Genomic DNA, 17,992 nt, shown 5'->3' with positions numbered 1-17,992 from the left:
CGGGGCCGGGGCCGGTGGCGGCGGGGATGGGCCATGTGGCGGCTGGGCGCGGCCTGGGCGCTGCGCGGGGCCCGGGGCCGGCGCGGGGCGGGGAGCGGCGCGCCGGGAGCCGCCTGCGCGGGCGGAGCGGCCGCGGGCTCCTCGGCGGGCGGCCCGGCGCTGCGGCCCCGGCCCGGCCCGAGCGGCGCTGGAGCCTGTAAGTCCGGGCGGGCCTCGCAGGCGGACGGGCCGGGCCGGGCCGGGCCGGGGGGGTGTGTGTGTGCGCGCCGCGGTCCCGGCGCAGCGGTGGGAACCCGCTGGGAAGGGCGGAGGGGACGTGCGGGAGCGGTGGCCGGGGAGCGGACGGCCCCCCCCCCCCCGCACGCGTTGCCGTTTCGGCGCTGCCCGAGCGGTAAACAGGATGCGGGCGGGGTGTGAAATTCTTTTTTTTTTTGCCCAGTGGAAACTAACTGGAAAGTAGTCAGCATGACAAAAATCTGCTGAAAGAGCGTAGGCGCTCACCGTTCGACTCGTCGTAGTGCCAAGGAGAATGGAGAACCTGGGCTAAAACTGTGTCAGTGTATGCCACAGCGTGTCTGTTACATGACCCAATGATTACATCAAACCTTAAAGATCGGTAATTTAGCAGATACTCATATTGAGCAATAGAGAGCCTAAAAACTTCGTGGAGGGGCTCACCTTAAGAAGCTCAGCATAACTGTAAGTTAGGAAGACCTCCTTCTTGGTTGTAACTCCTGTTTATTTCCATTCTAGATCAACATCTGATAAAAGAAGGTGATAGAAAGACGGTTGTAAGTATTTGCATTTGTTCGGAAAACTGTATAAAATGTGCAAGCTCTGATGTGGTTGTAATCTGAGTGTGTGTATATCGGCAGCCGTTGGACGGGGCTGTTTTACTGAGTGGTGGTCAGGTGGGGGGGGTCTCTTACTGGGTCTTAATTCGGTGCAAACCCACGCTTACCAAGTTCTGTAAATCACAACAAAGCCGTGAGGGATTTGTGCAAAAGCATGGTATTCTGCAGGGACAAGTGTCAGTCTGGGGTCAGTGTTGCGTGTGTAGCATTGGAGTTGCCCTACACAGCCCTGCCTGTGAGGGGTTTTTTTTATTATTATTATTATTTTTTATTTGGAATCTAATTACTTTAAGCTATAAATTATTTTAAGACAGCTGAAACAAAATTCTTTCAGTTTACTGTAACTGTGCAGGTTTCTGAAAATAAAAATCTAATGCATCTTAATGTTTAAGCTATCTATTTAATGGATACTGAAATTACTACTTCAGTTGGCCTTTATTTTAAGTTGAAAGTTAAGGTGAAGTCTCTGAGGTGAGTTGTGGTAGACAGGGTGGAGGAGCAGCAGCACAGCAGGTGACCCTCTGATATGCGTGGGGGCCATGGGAAGGGGGTGGGAAGCTGGAAGCACTGGCAGGCTGCTGGCTCTGCAGGGGGTACCAGAAAGTAAGATGGCCCCTTGCCTGGTAAAGAGACGGTTGGTATATGTATGTCAGGGAGAGAAAAAGTGGTGGTCTGCGGGGAATCACAAAATCCAAACTGATCCCCAATGTCTTCCTATAAACTAATCTATTTACATTGTAAGGAAATAGTATGTTTGATATGGAAAGAGTATATTTTTACATCGGCCGTTCACTACTATGTGATAGCATGATTTTTAAAGGTGATACTGTTTTTCTGCAGATATGTATAGAGGGGAACATTGCAAGTGGAAAAACAACATGCCTGGATTATTTTTCACAAACTACCAGCATTGAGGTACTGGATGTACATTTCTTTGTCTTTATTTACATCATTCGGCAGCTGCTTGTCTTGACAGAATTGACAGTTAACTTTTGAAGCGTTGTCCTTTCTTAGGCTAATGAGAAAGGAGCAGCAGGTTGTGAGCCAGTGCCCTTATTGGTGCACATGTTTAGGCGCTCCCCCCCCCCCAACTATTTATAGCCAAATTGTAGAAGAGAGATTTAGATCGTATGTAATAACAGTACTGGATGACAAAATATCAGTAAAACCTGTGGATTAGAGTTTGTACCTCTGTAAAATAACTGCAACCCACGTGGATTGGGCATGTTTGGGCATGCTCGTTTGCTCTTTCATGTCACTTAAATCTTAGATATATCTTGTAAGAAGCAAAGTAGAGACAAAGAAGTAATGATGTAAAAATACTGATGTCATGTAACTGAGATCCCAGTAAATGGATGGCTTTTTTAAAAAATGAAAAATCTGTTAGAATTCTTTCTGGAGATTTCTTAGACTGTGATGGTATTCGATTTCATATTGCTTAGAACAAGATTAGGGGAAGGGCAGGCTTACTATATTTCAAAAAAAATCAAGGTCAAACCTCAGTGAGCAATTGCTTTTGTGTACATCAGATTATTAATACTTTTCCTGGCAGATCTGGAAACACATTTGATAATAAGTCTCAGGATTCCTCATGGAAATGCTGGGTTGCCAGATGTTACTTGGTAATGTTATTTTGGTAACAGGAATGATCCTTATGGAGTAAGTAACTACTAACTCAAAGGACAGCAAACTTTAATTTGCATATAGTGCAACATTTTTTAAAAGCTAGTTAACTTCCCAGGCTTATCAGATTCTCTTAGGCCTGGCTGTGCAGTGTCATTGGGCTTTTAGACCCTGTTTGAACCAGATAAGTCACTTGCGATTTTACTTATTCAGGGTAGAAGCTTTTCTGATTAATTTCGTAAAAGTTTTGATTACATTTTGTTTGTTAGATGTAGTGGGTTGACCCTGGTTGGATGCCAGGTGCCCACCAAAGCCGCTCTATCACTCCCCCTCCTCAGCTGGATGGGGGGGGAGAAAATATAACAAAAGGCTCGTGGGTCAAGATAAGGACAGTTTAATAAAGTGATAGCAAAGGTTGCGCGCGCAAAAGCAAAGAAAAAACAAATGATGTTATTCTCTACTTCCCATCAGCAGGCGAGGTCTAGCCACTTCTCGGGAAGCAGGGCTTCAGTACCCGTAGTGGTTGCTCCGGAAGACAAAATGCCCCCCCCTTCCGTCTCCCTTTACTTAGCTTTTATATCTGAGCTGACGTCATATGGTATGGAATATCTGTTTGGTTGGTTTAGGTCAGCTGTCCTGGTTATGTCCCCTCCCAAGATCTTGCCCTGCCCCAGCCTGCCATTGCGGGGGGGCAAAAATGTTGGAGAGACAGCCTTGATGCTGTGCCACCACTGCTCAGCTGTAGCCAAAACACTGGTGTGTTATCAACACCTTTCTAGCTACTGATGCAGAGCACAGTGCTATGAGGGCTGCTATGGGGAGTATTAACTCCATCTCAGCCAGACCCAATACATTAGATCACAAAAATAAAATGAAAAGTAATATGATAGCGTTCTGATCCTCTCTTCCTTTGCTGAGAAGTGTTAATTTGTGAGGGAATGAGCAGGTCATTGAAATGCAGTCAGTGCTCAGCTAAGCCATTCTTGTCCTTACATTGCACTGATTTTGACTCAAAAAAGTGAAATTATATCCAGGCTCGTTAGGTAATCAATCCAGTGTTTTATTTTGGAGATTTAAAAATGCTAAAAAGATGTTGTATAATGATGTTTCTCTATTTTTTTAACGGTGTTGATTATTACCTTTTGTATTACAGGATTCAGTGCTGTTTTTTGAAGAGGGATGAGCTTTCCAATGCAAGTCCTGAATACTCTGATTTACTGAATGGAGTATTCATTAAAAGTGGTTGTAGACTTGTAGGGTCAAATTACGTGTTTCGAACCTAAAACATGTTTAACATGGAGTAATTCTTTTTAACAAGGTTTTGACAGAACCGGTGACTAAGTGGAGGAATGTTCGTGGTCATAATATCCTGGTAAGTGGCACAAATTAGTTCTACAATTACAATTACTGTTCTTCGAGAACGACATGCATGAGGACTTCTTACCAATCAGCAAAACTGTTACAGAAGGTGTGGTCATAATCTCATACAGCAAAAAATAAAGCTCCATGATGCAAAAGATCTTTAACTGTGATTAAGACATGCGTGTAATAGAAACATTGCATATAAAATGTGGTTTCAGCAAGTACTGGGTCTTTTATTGGGTATGAGTTAAAGAAACTCACAGAAAGTTAAGCCCTGAGTGTGACAGTTGTTTCTAAATTTACTTATGCCTATTTCAAAGAAGGGAGGAATGTCTTTGCTATTAAATTACCTGAGAAAGTGAGAGGTGCATCTGATCAGTTAATATTGTTTGACTGCTGAAGATACGGAAAATTCAGTCCTGTGAGGTGTTGAGAGCCTCTGTTGTCTTTTGGGTAGTCATAGCTTCTTGGAACCATTCCCCACAAGTATGTCCCTTTGTCACAGCTGTGCTTGGAGACAGCAGTCAGGGCTCTGACTACATCTGCAGATAATGCTTTTGCTGGGATGGTTGAAGTCCTTTCTGATGTCAGTCTTCCCTGCTTGTATGATCACCTCCATTGCAAAAAATCTCATTGCTGGCTGAGATGGGTACCTATGCTCAAGATCATGTGGAATTTGCTGTCAACACAGCAGTGTGGATACACTCCAAACCACATGTGCCCTAACATGTATTTGATGTAATTACTGCTAGCATAGGTCCTCTGGAAAAGTAAATTCTCCCTACTAGGAGTTGCTGATGCTTTACTTTCTTAGTAAAGGGATGGGGCATGCTTGGCTGTGTCGCACATTATCTCGGCAATCTGTGCACTGCAGCATACTTTCTCGTTCTGATCTTGGACAAGGAGACAAGGAGGAGGTCAGATCTGTGGACTGAAGCCATGCTGCTGACTTAAAGCTTGTCACCTCAGCAAATAGGCACTGAGCGATGTTTTATTTTGAGTCAGATCTTTTCTCTGCTTTGCAGGATAGGCTGTTGCTTGTATGTGTGTGTGGAATTGCAGCAATCAGAAAGAGTGGAAGATCTGAGAACTGCTTTGAGGATCCTTTGGGAAGAACAGTTGTCTGTGTTTAAAGACACCTTTCTGAGGCCCAGAACATACTTACTGGAACCATATTTGCATTTCTGGATGGACTGGGTGTACTGAGGGTCTGTCAGTGCACAAAAATAGAGTAGCAGACATGTTTTTTTTAATTATTAAACGTATTCGAACTGTCTCATAAGAGCTGTGCCTTGGTCCTGACTGTTCCAGGTGCAGAGTAACTAATTCCTGTTGACTTCAGCAAGCATTCCAAGTGCCCCACTTAAGTGTCTCCAAGGACCAGGACTGTAATTCTTAAATCTGCATTGTGGAGAGCAAATGATCCCTTAATTCTTCTCAAACCTGGTGTCAGCTGTTTTAGTGCACTACTTTTAGCAGTTCTGTTGTAGTGCAAAAGCTTATGAAATACCCAACTTCACTTTTTTTGCTGTTTGACCGAACTGAAATGTCTGTCTGTCTCACTTCTATCTCTAACTCCAGGGCTTAATGTACCAAGATGCATCAAGATGGGGGATAACGTTACAGACTTACATACAGCTTACAATGCTGGAGCAGCATACCAGACCAATGGTAAATAAATATATTTTTCTTTTAATTTAAAAAGGAGTTAGATGCAGTTATAAGTAATAAATGTTTTTAACCTTGTATCCAAAAGTTAAGATGCTGTTTACGTTCCTTTTTTGTTCCTGCAGTGAGTGTGAATTTTTGTGGTGCAGAGACATTGTTGATATGCTCAACTCGTGCTCCAGGGGCGAAACGTCCGCTTCCTACCTGCTCAGAACTTTTACTTCCCCAAACTAATACTGCTTTTTTTTGCACCACCCTTATGAGCTAGACTTGCACAAATCTCTTCCTCACCACACATCAGTGACTTGTCTGTAATTGGTCTCGATATAAATTTAGCTATTTCAAATCTTTGGCAAACATTAGGTAATCTTAAAGATGGTGTTAGTATTCATTCTGCTGCTCCATGCTGTCTAGCACAAATTTAGCCATTGCTTTTTGTGTTTGTCCAAAATACTTCCACTAAAATTTCTACTGCTTTTTTTCAGATGGTTTGCATAATTTTTTTCCTTGTCATTTTTTCTTTTCCTGTATCGATTCACACACTCTACCTTTTTATCAGGACCTGTTCATTTTTCTTTCCGTCAAACACCTGTTGTTACATTCTGTGCTAAGTCCTCCATTGCCTGATTACAAGATCTGATCTTAGGTGGCATGCCTATACCTTAATGATTGTTCTTGCATTATATTTTCTGAGTTTGTGTCAGGGCAAACTTTCAGAAGTACCACATATGATAGGGATACCGCACGTACAATCATTAGCTTTTTGGAAGAGGTGTTTTTTTCAAGATAATAGAAATCTTATTCTGTTGCAGAAAATGTTCATTCAAAAATTCCTGAGGATCGCCCTGCGTTTCAATCTGTGCTTTGCTGTCATTTGCGCCTTGCTGGAGCAATTGTTGCTTCCATGGTCATTAAAGTGCAGGATACCTGGTTGGAAAGAGCTCTGCCATGGTTGCCGTGCTCTGCAGGGGCCAGAGAGTGTCAGAGAATCTCTCTTCTCCGAAATGAAGTGCTGTTTGTTTGAACACATGCACGACTGGCTAAGGCCAGTGCTTTGTCAGTTGTAATTATTTCTTTAAAAAGTTCTGTGTTCTTGTTACAGTTTTTCTGATGTTAGGCCTGTGCTGTTGACACAGTGACACACCTGAAGGTGGAAGTTCCTGTTGCTCTGCAAATCTTAAGTGGATTGCTGCTTTTTTGTACCGCTGGTTAACTTCAGGTGCTCAGCTGAATACTTTTGCAGTTACCTTTGAAACTTGTGTATGAAAAACAGATTAGTTATGTAGGTGTTTACTAATGCAGTGACCGTAAGTAAGATTAGGGTTGTTCTTTTTATCACAAGATCTGGAAGAACTGAAAATGTGAATGTATTTCATAATGTAAAGGACATGATGTGAAATAAGAGCTTGAAAAGAAACAAATATGCGGAAAAGTGACTGTCAAGTTTTATTTTGTAGATTTCCCCCATAAGAATGATGGAGCGATCAATTCACAGTGCAAAATACATTTTTGTAGAAAATCTGTATCGAAGGTATGCTATATGGTTTTCTACTTTACTTTCTTGACTTAATTAGACTTAAAAAATATAATCAGCTGATGATTTCTGTGGTAATTTGGATGTAAGTGGTCTGTAAAATCTGTCAGTTCTGTGTTGGAGTGGCAGTGTGTTTTGTATGGGACGTGGTGCCCACTGGTAGAATAAAACCTGTAGGACATGGGCCAGGTGAGAACCTTTTTCAGAAGCGCTCTTGTATATTTAGAACATCTTATTATTTAGAACACCGTTTATTGAAGTTATCTGCTCTCCAGCTGAATACAAAAGTCTTGCTTAAATCAAAGCAAACACATACTGAACAGGTAAAAAATCATGAGGATATAACGAATAAGACTAGGAGGGAGAGAGCTAGATAGCGTTATTCAACCTTGCATCCAGGATTGGCATTTCTTGCAAGCGTGAACTTGACTGACAAGCAGGAACTCGAGTCGCATGCTGTTGCTCAGAATCAGGATTCATATGATCAAAATAGACCGGAAACCTTCATAGGCTAGTAAGTAAAGAAAGAACAAGAGCTGTTTGTCTCTAAATGTCACTTTCTGAATCAGATCCCCACCTCCAGGTGTGCTTGGGCCAGGGGTAGAGCAGTCGGGTCTAACCTGGGTTATTTTGTTCTGGGGGATAAGATTGTGGCCTGAAATAGAAAAAGCATTTATTACCTGGCTGATGTATAACTTGCCCATCCCATACTAACTAAAATAGTGCAGTAATCAGTGTTGATTTTTTTTTTGTTTTGTTTTGTTTTGAATGCTGACCTTCTATTGAGAAGTGCGTGTAACAGATTGTTGTTTAATGGATTTTTCAGTGGTCTTAAGGGACAAAACCAGTTTCTTGCCCCTGTCTGCAGGGAGAATGGCTGCGTGCCACAAGATGGCATCCATGCTACATAAGCTCCTAGGCTGTTACTGGAACTGCTTTGAAAGTTGGGAGAGACACAGTAAGATGCGAGACAAACAGAAAGAGACATTACTTATCTCAGTCTGCATACAATGGAAATGTACTGGAATGTCTTTCTTGTTTTTAATTATTGGCTTTTTTTCCCCCCATTGTAGACAAAGTGCTTTTGTCCCAAAGACTGAGAACTTTGTTGCTATGAGGCTGTTTGCTTTTGTCAACTCTATGTATTAATTTTGTAATAACATTGTTAAGGGCATCTAAGATGTTTTGTGGCTTCAGCACTTTTTAATGTTGGACAGAAGGCATTTGCTTTGTTTTGTTACAGCAAGCTAGAAGCCAGCTGATGCTACCAATAACAAACCAAAATATGATACAAGGGTTTATAAAAGGATTATAAATAAAACAAGGAAAAATTGGGGCTACGTGAAAATAGCCATTTTGAGTCACATTAGAAAAATAAGTAAATCTGTCCTCCCTTACATATTGTCTCCAGTGATGGCCAAAAGTACTTGAAAAGAGTGTGAGAACAGGGTTAGCATTTATGGTAATTTCTGAGTATATCCAGTAACTTACAGTTTAGGGACTTCCTTGTTCAGCAGTGGTTTCTCTGTATTTAGTAACCCATAGGGCATGTATTTTCCATGAACCTGTCCAGTTTTCCTCTAAGTCTGTGTAAACCTCTAGTTTCCAGGACATCCTATGGCAAGCAGTTCTATAGCTTTACTCCATGTTGTTTGATCACTGCCCTATCCTATGTGTTGTAGTTCTTTAAAGATCATCTAGACTTGTCTCAAAAACTAAAAGTTATGTCTGTGTACAGGAAAGAAAACGGCATCTAAGAAAAGAAAGGATGATAATGGGAGTATGGAAATAGTAGTAACAACTATAGTAGAAACAAAGACGATTTGAGAGTTATGAAAGCATGTGAAATCTCAGACTAGGAGAAAGTATAGTAATGTAGAGGCAGTATCCCTGTGACTTAAAACAACTACTGTCGAGCCCATATTAGGGTGCAAGGAAAGTCATCTTAGTAACTGCAGGTTTGTTCATCTGCTTCAGTATTTAGCACAACTTCAGAACAAATGATGAAGGAAAGAATAACTAAAGCTTTGGACAAAAGTTAAAGTCAGTGACCAACAACACATCATGTTAGACTAATCTAATTGTGTTTTGTAAAGTGTCGTGTCATGCGTGTCGTCCTGTGTCCCGTCCCCCGTCCCCCCCCCCCCCCAACAAAGGCATTCTCATCGATCTGAATTGAAGTCACATATTATCAAGGAGGTTTTGGGAGACTTGCATGAATGATTATTCATAAGTGCAGAAGCTGGTGTTGTAATGTGATAGGAAATCCCATTGAAGGGAGATACTGAAAGGGCACGTATCAGGCTGGAAGGAGGTTACTCCTGTTGGATCAGCCTTTGGATTGATGCGTTGGTACCAAGGGTGAGAGTATGCTGATAAATTCTGTCATTCAGTTGAACTGACAACAGAAATTTCAATTTGAAGAGGAAAGATTGTAAGTCAAAAAGCAGAAATATATGTATCTTTTTATGTATTTATAGATAAGTAAAACTTTAGCACAAAATAACCCTAGTATTGCGTAGCCCAGAGAAGAGTAAATGTGACTCTTGCATGTATCTGGCAAAGGGCTTCCAGGAGGAAGATGGAAATATTGGTGCTTTTCTACACAGCCTTTATGAGAGCTTTTTAGCATTACTTTTTACACTTCTAACTGCTCGTTCATGATACATGAACTAGAACTAAAACTGAAACAGGCGTGACGCTGAGATACTGGCATGATCAAAAGAATGGAAGGCCTGTTTAAAGAGACAAAACCAGCTTGACATACTTGTATAGAAAGGTTGGGAGAATACACGTGTCGCCTACAGACACACCGGGTGCAAACATATGGGAGTTATTGAAATTGCAAGACTATACTAACAAAAGAATAATTAGATACAAAAAGGCTGTGGATATGTTAAGGGCTAAAAATTAGAAGATAGTGTCTTAGCCATCAGAGGAACAAAGAGAAAATACAAACTTTACACTTGATACTTTTAAGTAGAAGGATAGTAGTGCCCTGTGGCAGGGGAAAGGCCTTATAACTTAAAACGATTGCTTCCCATGCTGTGCTTTATGTTCAACTGCTGTATGAAAATTTTAAAAATCATTCTTTAACTAAACGGACTTTGCAAAGGAGAATTCCTTTGTATCCTCCAGAGGCTTTTTCCTTCCTTGTTACTGTTTCCTAGAAGGAACCTCCTGTCTCTGTAGGGGAGTGATCCTAATTTTTATGTAGGTTAGTCAACATGTGGAAATCATGCAGAGAACACAGGAGAGGTTGCCCGTTGTAGAAATTGGAACAATGCCTGTCTGATGAAAGGTCTGGAAAACAGAACTAACCTGACATATCTTTAAACTTTGCTGAAAATGTTATCAAAAAAACCCCTCAGGCTCAAGTTATTCAACAGGTATCTTCAGCAAAGGGGTTGTTAAATAGCTATATGGAAGGCATTGTCCCATTAAAACTATGTAAAAGTGAAGTAAAACTTTTATTCAGAATAAGACTCAGACTGGGGCAAGCATCCTGCAAAGAGCAGAGGTTATTTTCTGCTTTCTTTCTGTAAGAGAAGGTATTGCTTAGGGTCTCAGTCTTGAAGGTGGAGAAGAATCCCTTGTTATCTCTAGTCTACACAAGCTCTTCTCCTTTAGGAGAATGATTAGTTTAAGCAAGGGATGAAGAGCTGTGGGAATATCAGGAATACCAGCTCTTCTTTGATCCAATTTCACTCAGTATTTGTGTTTTGGCGTTGCAGGCTTTTTCCCAGAGAGAGAAACAGTAAGATTTACGATGATGATGGAAGGCTTAAATTCTGAGCAGTTGTTGTGAGCTTCTCCAGCATGCAGAGATGTGCAATCACAGTAAGAACTTGGACACTCATGCATATCTGAGTTTAGCACCGAAAGACACGCTCATGTTAGGTGTAAAACTTTAGAAGAATTTTAAATGAGTGCACGTGAGTATGCATGATATGTTGTAGGGTAAGCAGTAGTAATTCACTTTGTCCCATTTGAATTCATAGTTATTTATGATAGAAAGCTCATTCCATTCATGTTTAACTTTTGCAGTAAAAACTTTACTTGGTCGGAGTCAAATGTCAGCAAACTTTGGAAATGAAAACATCCTTTTGTGCCTGCTACGTTACCTGTATCTTTGTGGATCTTGAGCCTCATCCAGAATCCTCACAGGATTATCTGGGGGACTCCACTGATGCAGGCAGTGTGGGAGGCAAAGGCATGTTGTCTGCAGGGCAGGTCCATGCAGAATTGACCTGGATGTATCTGACTTTTAGGGTAAGAATAGTGGAGCTTTTTCGTATTTCTAATTCCTTTTGACCTTCCTGTTTTCCCCATATATCTTGGAGAAAAGTAGCAGAATCAGTATTTGGCTTATGTATATGCCTGCTACCCAGAAATGTATATAATTGATATATTAGAACAGTGGTGAATTGTGTTAGCCCATTTCTTGGGTGCTTTGGGAGGCAAGGTATTCAGCTGGATGGCAGATAAAGAAGGTAGGTGGTACAAATATGGGTTTTGCTTTCTTGCATACTTAAGCAGAAATATATTTCTGGATTATCTTTACTCAGTTTTGCCAGTGATCAAAGCATGTTGCCAGGAGAATGGTTTAGAAATCTGTGGAATCTTTTCCTTCAGCACTACTTAAAATATTGCAGCTGGTCTTAATCGTTCAGCTAGAGAGGACAGGAGCCTCTTGACCCTATGTCTTTTTTTATGTTTCAGTTGCAGAGGCATTTAGGAAAGAGTGTGGAGTATGTGTTACTATCACCAGTTTTGAAGACAGAATAATGTAAAACTAGTAATATTTGACTATTGAGGAATATGATAATAAGTGGAGATTCCAATACTAGTAAAAACATAATATGTGATTCTTAGTACGTCCTCTATAGACTCCCTTTTACATGAGTTGTTTGATAGTTTATTATTCTTACTGAGATAACTTTGGGACAGTTTTCTCCAATATTGTCTGTGCTCTCTGAATACAGAGTTCAAATAAAGCATGTTGAATATTTCAGTACTCCTTCCACAAATGTTTCTTACAGTGGGAGTAAATTTTACTTACTCAGTGTCATTATTTTTTCACTGCTCTTTACTATGGCTTCTGTAATGAATTGTCATTGCTGCCTAGTAAATTAAGCCTTTCTTGTGACATGCAGTGCAGTAGTTCAGATATATTTGAAATGAACCTGATATAAAGAACCTGAGCAATAAATACCATTGACACTAATTTGTTGTTATTGTATAAATGTCAATGTGGTAATGTTTTTCTTCTTAGTCACTAAGTAATTATTTCTTAACTGTAATGGGGAAAATAGCTTGTAACTGTTAATAATAGGAACTTTGTGTTTGGTTGGTTTTTTTTAAGAAAAAGATTTGGTCTTTCTGCTGTATAAACAATGCTTTATGAGGCCTTCAATTTCGGTGGGCATAATATTGGTCTTTTTTTCATGTCACATATGCTGGAGTAAATTGGGAGTAATTCTAGTCAGGTGAAAAAAATATGAGTTTAGAATTAATCTGTGCATGCTGTTCAGTGAGTGATGACTTTTATGTTTATTCAGCGGAAAAATGCCAGAGGTGGATTATGTTGTCCTATCAGAATGGTTTGACTGGATCCAGAACAACACTGATGTTTCAGTCGATTTGATAGGTAAAATTTTGATGGGATCTGGAGGGCCATGTTTGTTGGGTGGGTTTCCTTACTTGGAGAAAAAACAGTTCTTGTTTCATGGGTCATAAATAATCACATTATTCAATATAAAGGTGGTTGCAGTGTGTAGCATCAGACAGCATGAATTCATGGATTGTTCATGGGTTGATTAACAGTAATGCCAAAGGAGAGGTTCAGTGGTAGTACCCAAGTCAGGATTCTTTCCTTCTATAGTTTGTGAAGTAAGTTTCCTCTTTGCTTTTAAAGCTGATCCTTGAACATAACTATTACAATTTTTGTTATGACAGTTTATCTTCAGACTTCTCCTGAAGTTTGTTATGAGAGGTTAAAGAGAAGATGCAGAGAAGAGGAAAAGATCATTCCTCTGGTAAGCAGTTCCTTCAATATATGTGGTTACAATGAGCTTTAAAAACATAATGATTCCAATCTAAATACTAAAATCATATCCTGAGTGTATTGCCAAAATGTGGTGCAGCTGTTTCCACTGCAAACTAAAACTTCAGTATTTAATTTTGATTTATTTAAAAAAAAAGATCTATCATGCACACTGACTTGCCCAAGGGTTATGTTTTAGTAATCAGTGTACTATAGCTGACTGTTCAGGTGCAGTATTAATCAACTGTTAATCTTCTCTAAGATATAAAAAGGCAGTTGCTTTTGTATCATTAAATGGCATAAAAGGACCCAGTTGAAGCACAAATACCTGTGCATGCAGGTGCTGAAGATTTATGTGGGCACTTTCTGTTGTCTGCTGTTACTGGGATGTTTATGCATGAAAAGTGTCTCTGCTTGTGTCTGAAAAGCCGCAACTTCTTGAAAATTGTTAGCATGGGAATCTGCTTAAAAATAAACTGTAGTAACTGAATGATCACTTTCTGTGTTGCAGTTTACAGAATGGCCTTTCATTAGAGTTTTCTCCTAAAGAAAGCCTAACCAGAAATAAATGTAGTTACAGAAGACATACTGTATACTAACTACAAGGGTATCTCTAGTGTTGGGTAGTTCAATAGAAGACATTGTCAGTTGAAGATACATGAAAGAGTTAAATTTTGGCCCATGTGGAATTTTGCCTTGGAGAATAAATCCTCCATATAATGGATTTGAAGAGACATTGTGTTACTTTGCAGCTCTACTGAGGGTTGGGGGGCAGCAATTCTGAATGAAAAATGTAAAGTGGTCTCTGTGGAAAAAAACAACCCAAAACTGATAGTTGATGACAGGCAGAAGTGCTTTTAGAGGAAATTGAGTCAGAGTTAGGAGAAGTGAACTGGGAATTTTAAGAAAGTGTATTGACACAGAGTGCCTTCAATACATATTCTTTGCAGTCTTGCCTTTTTTGTCCTTACTTCTCTTTGTTGTATTTTTCTCTGTAAAATCTTGAGCCACATTAACACTTATGGGAGAGTAACGTGGTTCTTGATCTTAAAAGGAGCTGAGGGCCCTGTGCTTCTGTAAGCCGTGTCTTTGAGGTTCTTCATGGAGTAAAACCTTATACTGGGAATTCATTTTTCTCAGAAACCTTCTGATGCTTTTTATTTTTGTTAGTGGAAATATCTGATGCTGGCTTTTATATATAGTTCTTAACTACTTACCAAATGTATAAAAATTGCAATGTGTGTTTCAACTATGGGCATATGTGTTATTTGAATGCCTGTTTTCTAGGACTATTTAGAAGCTATTCATCAGCTCTATGAAGAGTGGCTCATTAAACATACACTATTTGAAGTTTCCTGCCCAGTGCTTGTGAGTATTATTTTAGTTAACAACCAATTAAGCATATGGAGGATTGTACTCTTCAAATATTAAGAGTGTTACTTAGTGGTAAAAGTAAATAAATCTGCTTTTCTAATAACCTTTGGAGAAGGAAAACCTTGGAAAAATGTTTACAGCTATCCCTAGTGTATAGCATAAAAGTCTGATCTTACATCTCTTCGGTGGAATTTTAGGGTCTGTTCACTGTGATTGTTTGCAGGATCAGACATGTAGCTTTTCAATGAATGCCAAATTCTGAACAGAAAGCTAATTGGACAGATCTCTAGGAGTATATTGGTTTGGCTTCAGTGGTAGTCCTGTTCTATTTTGCTCAAAAGCAACTGTGTTTTATGGTGTCAATTATTTCTAAAGTTCATGTTCTTCTTTTCAAGGTTATTGGAGCTGACCATGACATGCAGAAAATGATAGAAAAGTATGAAGAAAACCGGGACCAAATACTAACTCCATATAATATGCAACACCATTTGTAGAAGGCTGTGGTGGTTGTATTTTAAAAAAAATATGTTTATGAAGTCTGATTTGGGGGCAATTTTGAGTATTTTTAATATTTCTAAATATAACTGGTTTTGCTTTTGAATTGTGCTTTGTAGAATGTTGTGGACTTACTGCTATGAAATGTTCAGATACAAGTCATAAATAGAATATAAGCCAATTCCCTTTCATGTTTTTAGGTTCTCCATCAGCTTTACTGTGTCAATTCTATTCAGCTAAAATATGGCCATTTCTCCCATTTCCCACTTCACTGCGGCTTCCTATAATTAACCTAAGTTTCTTTTTTTTTTTTCCCCAAAGACAATCCTATTTTTGTAATTTGAAAGAAATAGTTCCATACAGGAGGTGGGATGTCCTTCTTTGTTATTAGAAGAAGCAAATGAAGTGCATCAAGTCAAAGTAGCTTTGTTAAGTAGGTCTTACCAGGTTGAAACAGGAGGTCTTACTCTAATCCTACCTACACTAGTGCAGTTTCATTGAATTTAGTAAGTTTCTTCTGCTTTACATGAAATCACAGTATAGCTGTAGTTCTGAAGATAACTATGCACTAGTATAGTCCCACTGCATTCAGTGGCAAAAAAAGAATAACGTTTTTTCTAAGTGATGGCAGAATGGCGCTGAGGCTTTTTTTTTAAGCTAGGTTTTTAAAAGGGCTTATTTCTGTCTAGTGTTCATGAAGTGACCGGGCCTGCTATGGCTGAGTTGAGGATTAGTGAAAATACAGGGTGCACAGAACTATATTTGTTGTTCCTTTCAAATGGTTATAAAACCCCCTCGAATTAATTCATTTCTTAACTATTTTGGATTCTTTGATTGTACTTTTTTTTATAAAGAAAAATACAGATGGTTCTTTGCATTTATATCTTCATCAGTTCATTGTGACTTACAGGTACTTGGAAAGTAGAGTAAAATAGTGGGGGTTTCATTCTTGCACTTGTTTGCTAAAGTGTTGAGTTGCCCTTAATTTCTGCTTTACCCTCTGAGTGTCATCTTCAAGATAATCATTCTAATGCAGCAGTTCTGACTGTTTTCACATTACTTTTTCTGTTTAATTTGAGGGGAATGATTCTTGAAGTACAGTATATAATTTTTTTTTTCCATAAAAGTTTTCATTGGTTTAATTGGAGCAAGCAAGGTTAACAGTGCTTTAAAACACACTTATATTAATATAGTTGCGTATCTGTCAGCTTTGTAGTGAATGCTCTTAAAAATGGCTGATGTCCACGACTACAGAACTTTGATCACTTATTACAGACATTTGTCTGTAACTTGCTGGAGGATATAAATTTTCAGTTACTCGTCTTTTCCATATTCTACCTGATTTTGAACAGTATCTGATGGTATTACTTCTGGAGATCACTTCACTGCTTTTATGTTGTAAGTAGCTCATTTTGTGGTATGCCTAAAAATCATTGTATTGAAATGACTGCACTGTTTTCCAAGTCAGGAAATGCAGTTCATTTCTTGTTATTTCTATCTAGTGGGATTTTTTTGTTTTTTAAATTGGTACAACTTAATAATAATCAGTGCACTGAGAGAGCATTTCCTAGTGAAGTACTACATTAGTATACTAAAGCTTGTGAACCCAATATTGCCATTCTGTTGTTCTGTTGTAAATCTTTAGAATTCTAGCTTAAAAATAAGACTTTGTGTTAAGTAATTATCTTACTTATTGAAGCTTATTTGTAGGGGGATAGTAGTCATTCTTGAAACCTTCTGTTCAACTTCAAAATTTTTTCTTCTGTAAGAGACCAAAGGAACTATTTCTTTGGAAATAGTTCTATAAATTTGAAGTTCAGTCATCTGCAGTTTGTTCTTAATTCTAATTTCATTACGGGTTGTAGAAGCCAAGGATGTATATTTTGCAGACAGTCTAGAAAATATCACTTAGTTGTTTTGTACAGAGAATCTTATAAAGAATCTTGCTGTTATCTTTCAGCTTTTCAACAAAATTTATGCTTTTTGGTCAGATTTCCCTCTCCCCCTTTGTTATATTAAAAAAAGTAGTTTGGATGGAGGTTATTGATACTCATAATTGTAATGAAATATAAAGGAATCATTTATATAACTTATTAAAAATTACAGATGTGATGGCTACAGAGAGCATGTTTATTTTATGTTTTGCTATTTATTGATTGTCATGTATAGGTTTACATATACAGGAAGATTGGGGTATTTGATGAAAACCAGGAACAAAACCAAACAGGTTGCTTGATATGTGTCATAAATGTAAAATGTTTGCAGTCTGCTATAGATGTGTAGATAAAAATATTGCAGTAATCATAAATAGCTGGTTTTAAGCCTGGAATTTATTTGCTTTTGTTTCTTGAAATCTCTCAATTGATGAGGGGAGGGAAAAAAAGGGCAATCGGCATTAGTCTGACATATATTTTGTTTCTTTTATGACTGTCTGAGCAGCAGTGATTGGGTAGCAAGTTGCAAAATACTATAGGAAGTACTCATTTCTGTAGGCAGACTGAAAATCGGTACCAGTAGAATGGTTAATACAAACAAGCTGCCACTTCTCTTGGCTTCTAAGATTTGGTCTGTAAGGTGGATGTAGCCTATACTTGTAGACTGAACCACACGTAACTGTTTTTGCATGCATTTTGGCTATTCTGGAGTATATTGTAGGATTACATGAGATGAGTAAAAATAGTGGGTTTTAATTACTTTTGCCACAGTGAGTTCCACATCATAACCACAATATGTGTAAAAAGTTATTATCTCCTCCTGTATTGCCTTTTCTTTATTACATACTTAGTCTGAATAGATGTCTTCTCCAGACTTTGGTATTTACTTTGTCCTGGTCAAGGTGTCTTAGTAAATCAGTAACATCTGGGAGCAGCATATAAATTGATTTGAAGTAAGATGGAGAGACTGGCAAAAATGAAAACATTTAATAGTTGTGTTCTCTTAGCCTGGTCTTTTGTGTACTTTGTTTTAAAACAGGAAGCATGTTTAGGAGATTTTCCTTGTTTGATTAAACATTTCAGAAGTGACTGTCCAAAACTG

At 38.9% G+C, this 17,992-nt stretch overlaps 1 protein-coding gene across 1 annotated transcript; it reads left to right on the top strand.

Annotated features, from left to right (window-relative positions):
• The first annotated feature begins 33 nt into the window (after positions 1 to 33).
• On the top strand, positions 34 to 17,285 carry TK2 (thymidine kinase 2). Its single transcript, XM_069793428.1, has 10 exons — positions 34 to 196; positions 754 to 791; positions 1,695 to 1,769; positions 3,796 to 3,849; positions 5,421 to 5,510; positions 6,965 to 7,038; positions 12,603 to 12,691; positions 13,000 to 13,079; positions 14,375 to 14,455; positions 14,857 to 17,285. The coding sequence occupies exons 1-10, from the start codon at positions 34 to 36 to the stop codon at positions 14,953 to 14,955; spliced, it is 843 nt and encodes a 280-aa protein (XP_069649529.1). The 3' UTR covers positions 14,956 to 17,285.
• Positions 17,286 to 17,992: the final 707 nt, after the last annotated feature.

The sequence above is a fragment of the Haliaeetus albicilla genome, chromosome 10 (genome assembly GCF_947461875.1).
Source record: "Haliaeetus albicilla chromosome 10, bHalAlb1.1, whole genome shotgun sequence".
NCBI lineage: Eukaryota > Metazoa > Chordata > Aves > Accipitriformes > Accipitridae > Haliaeetus > Haliaeetus albicilla.
The sequence above is the reverse complement of the archived record's forward strand: the minus strand, read 5'-3'. Positions and strand labels throughout refer to the sequence as shown.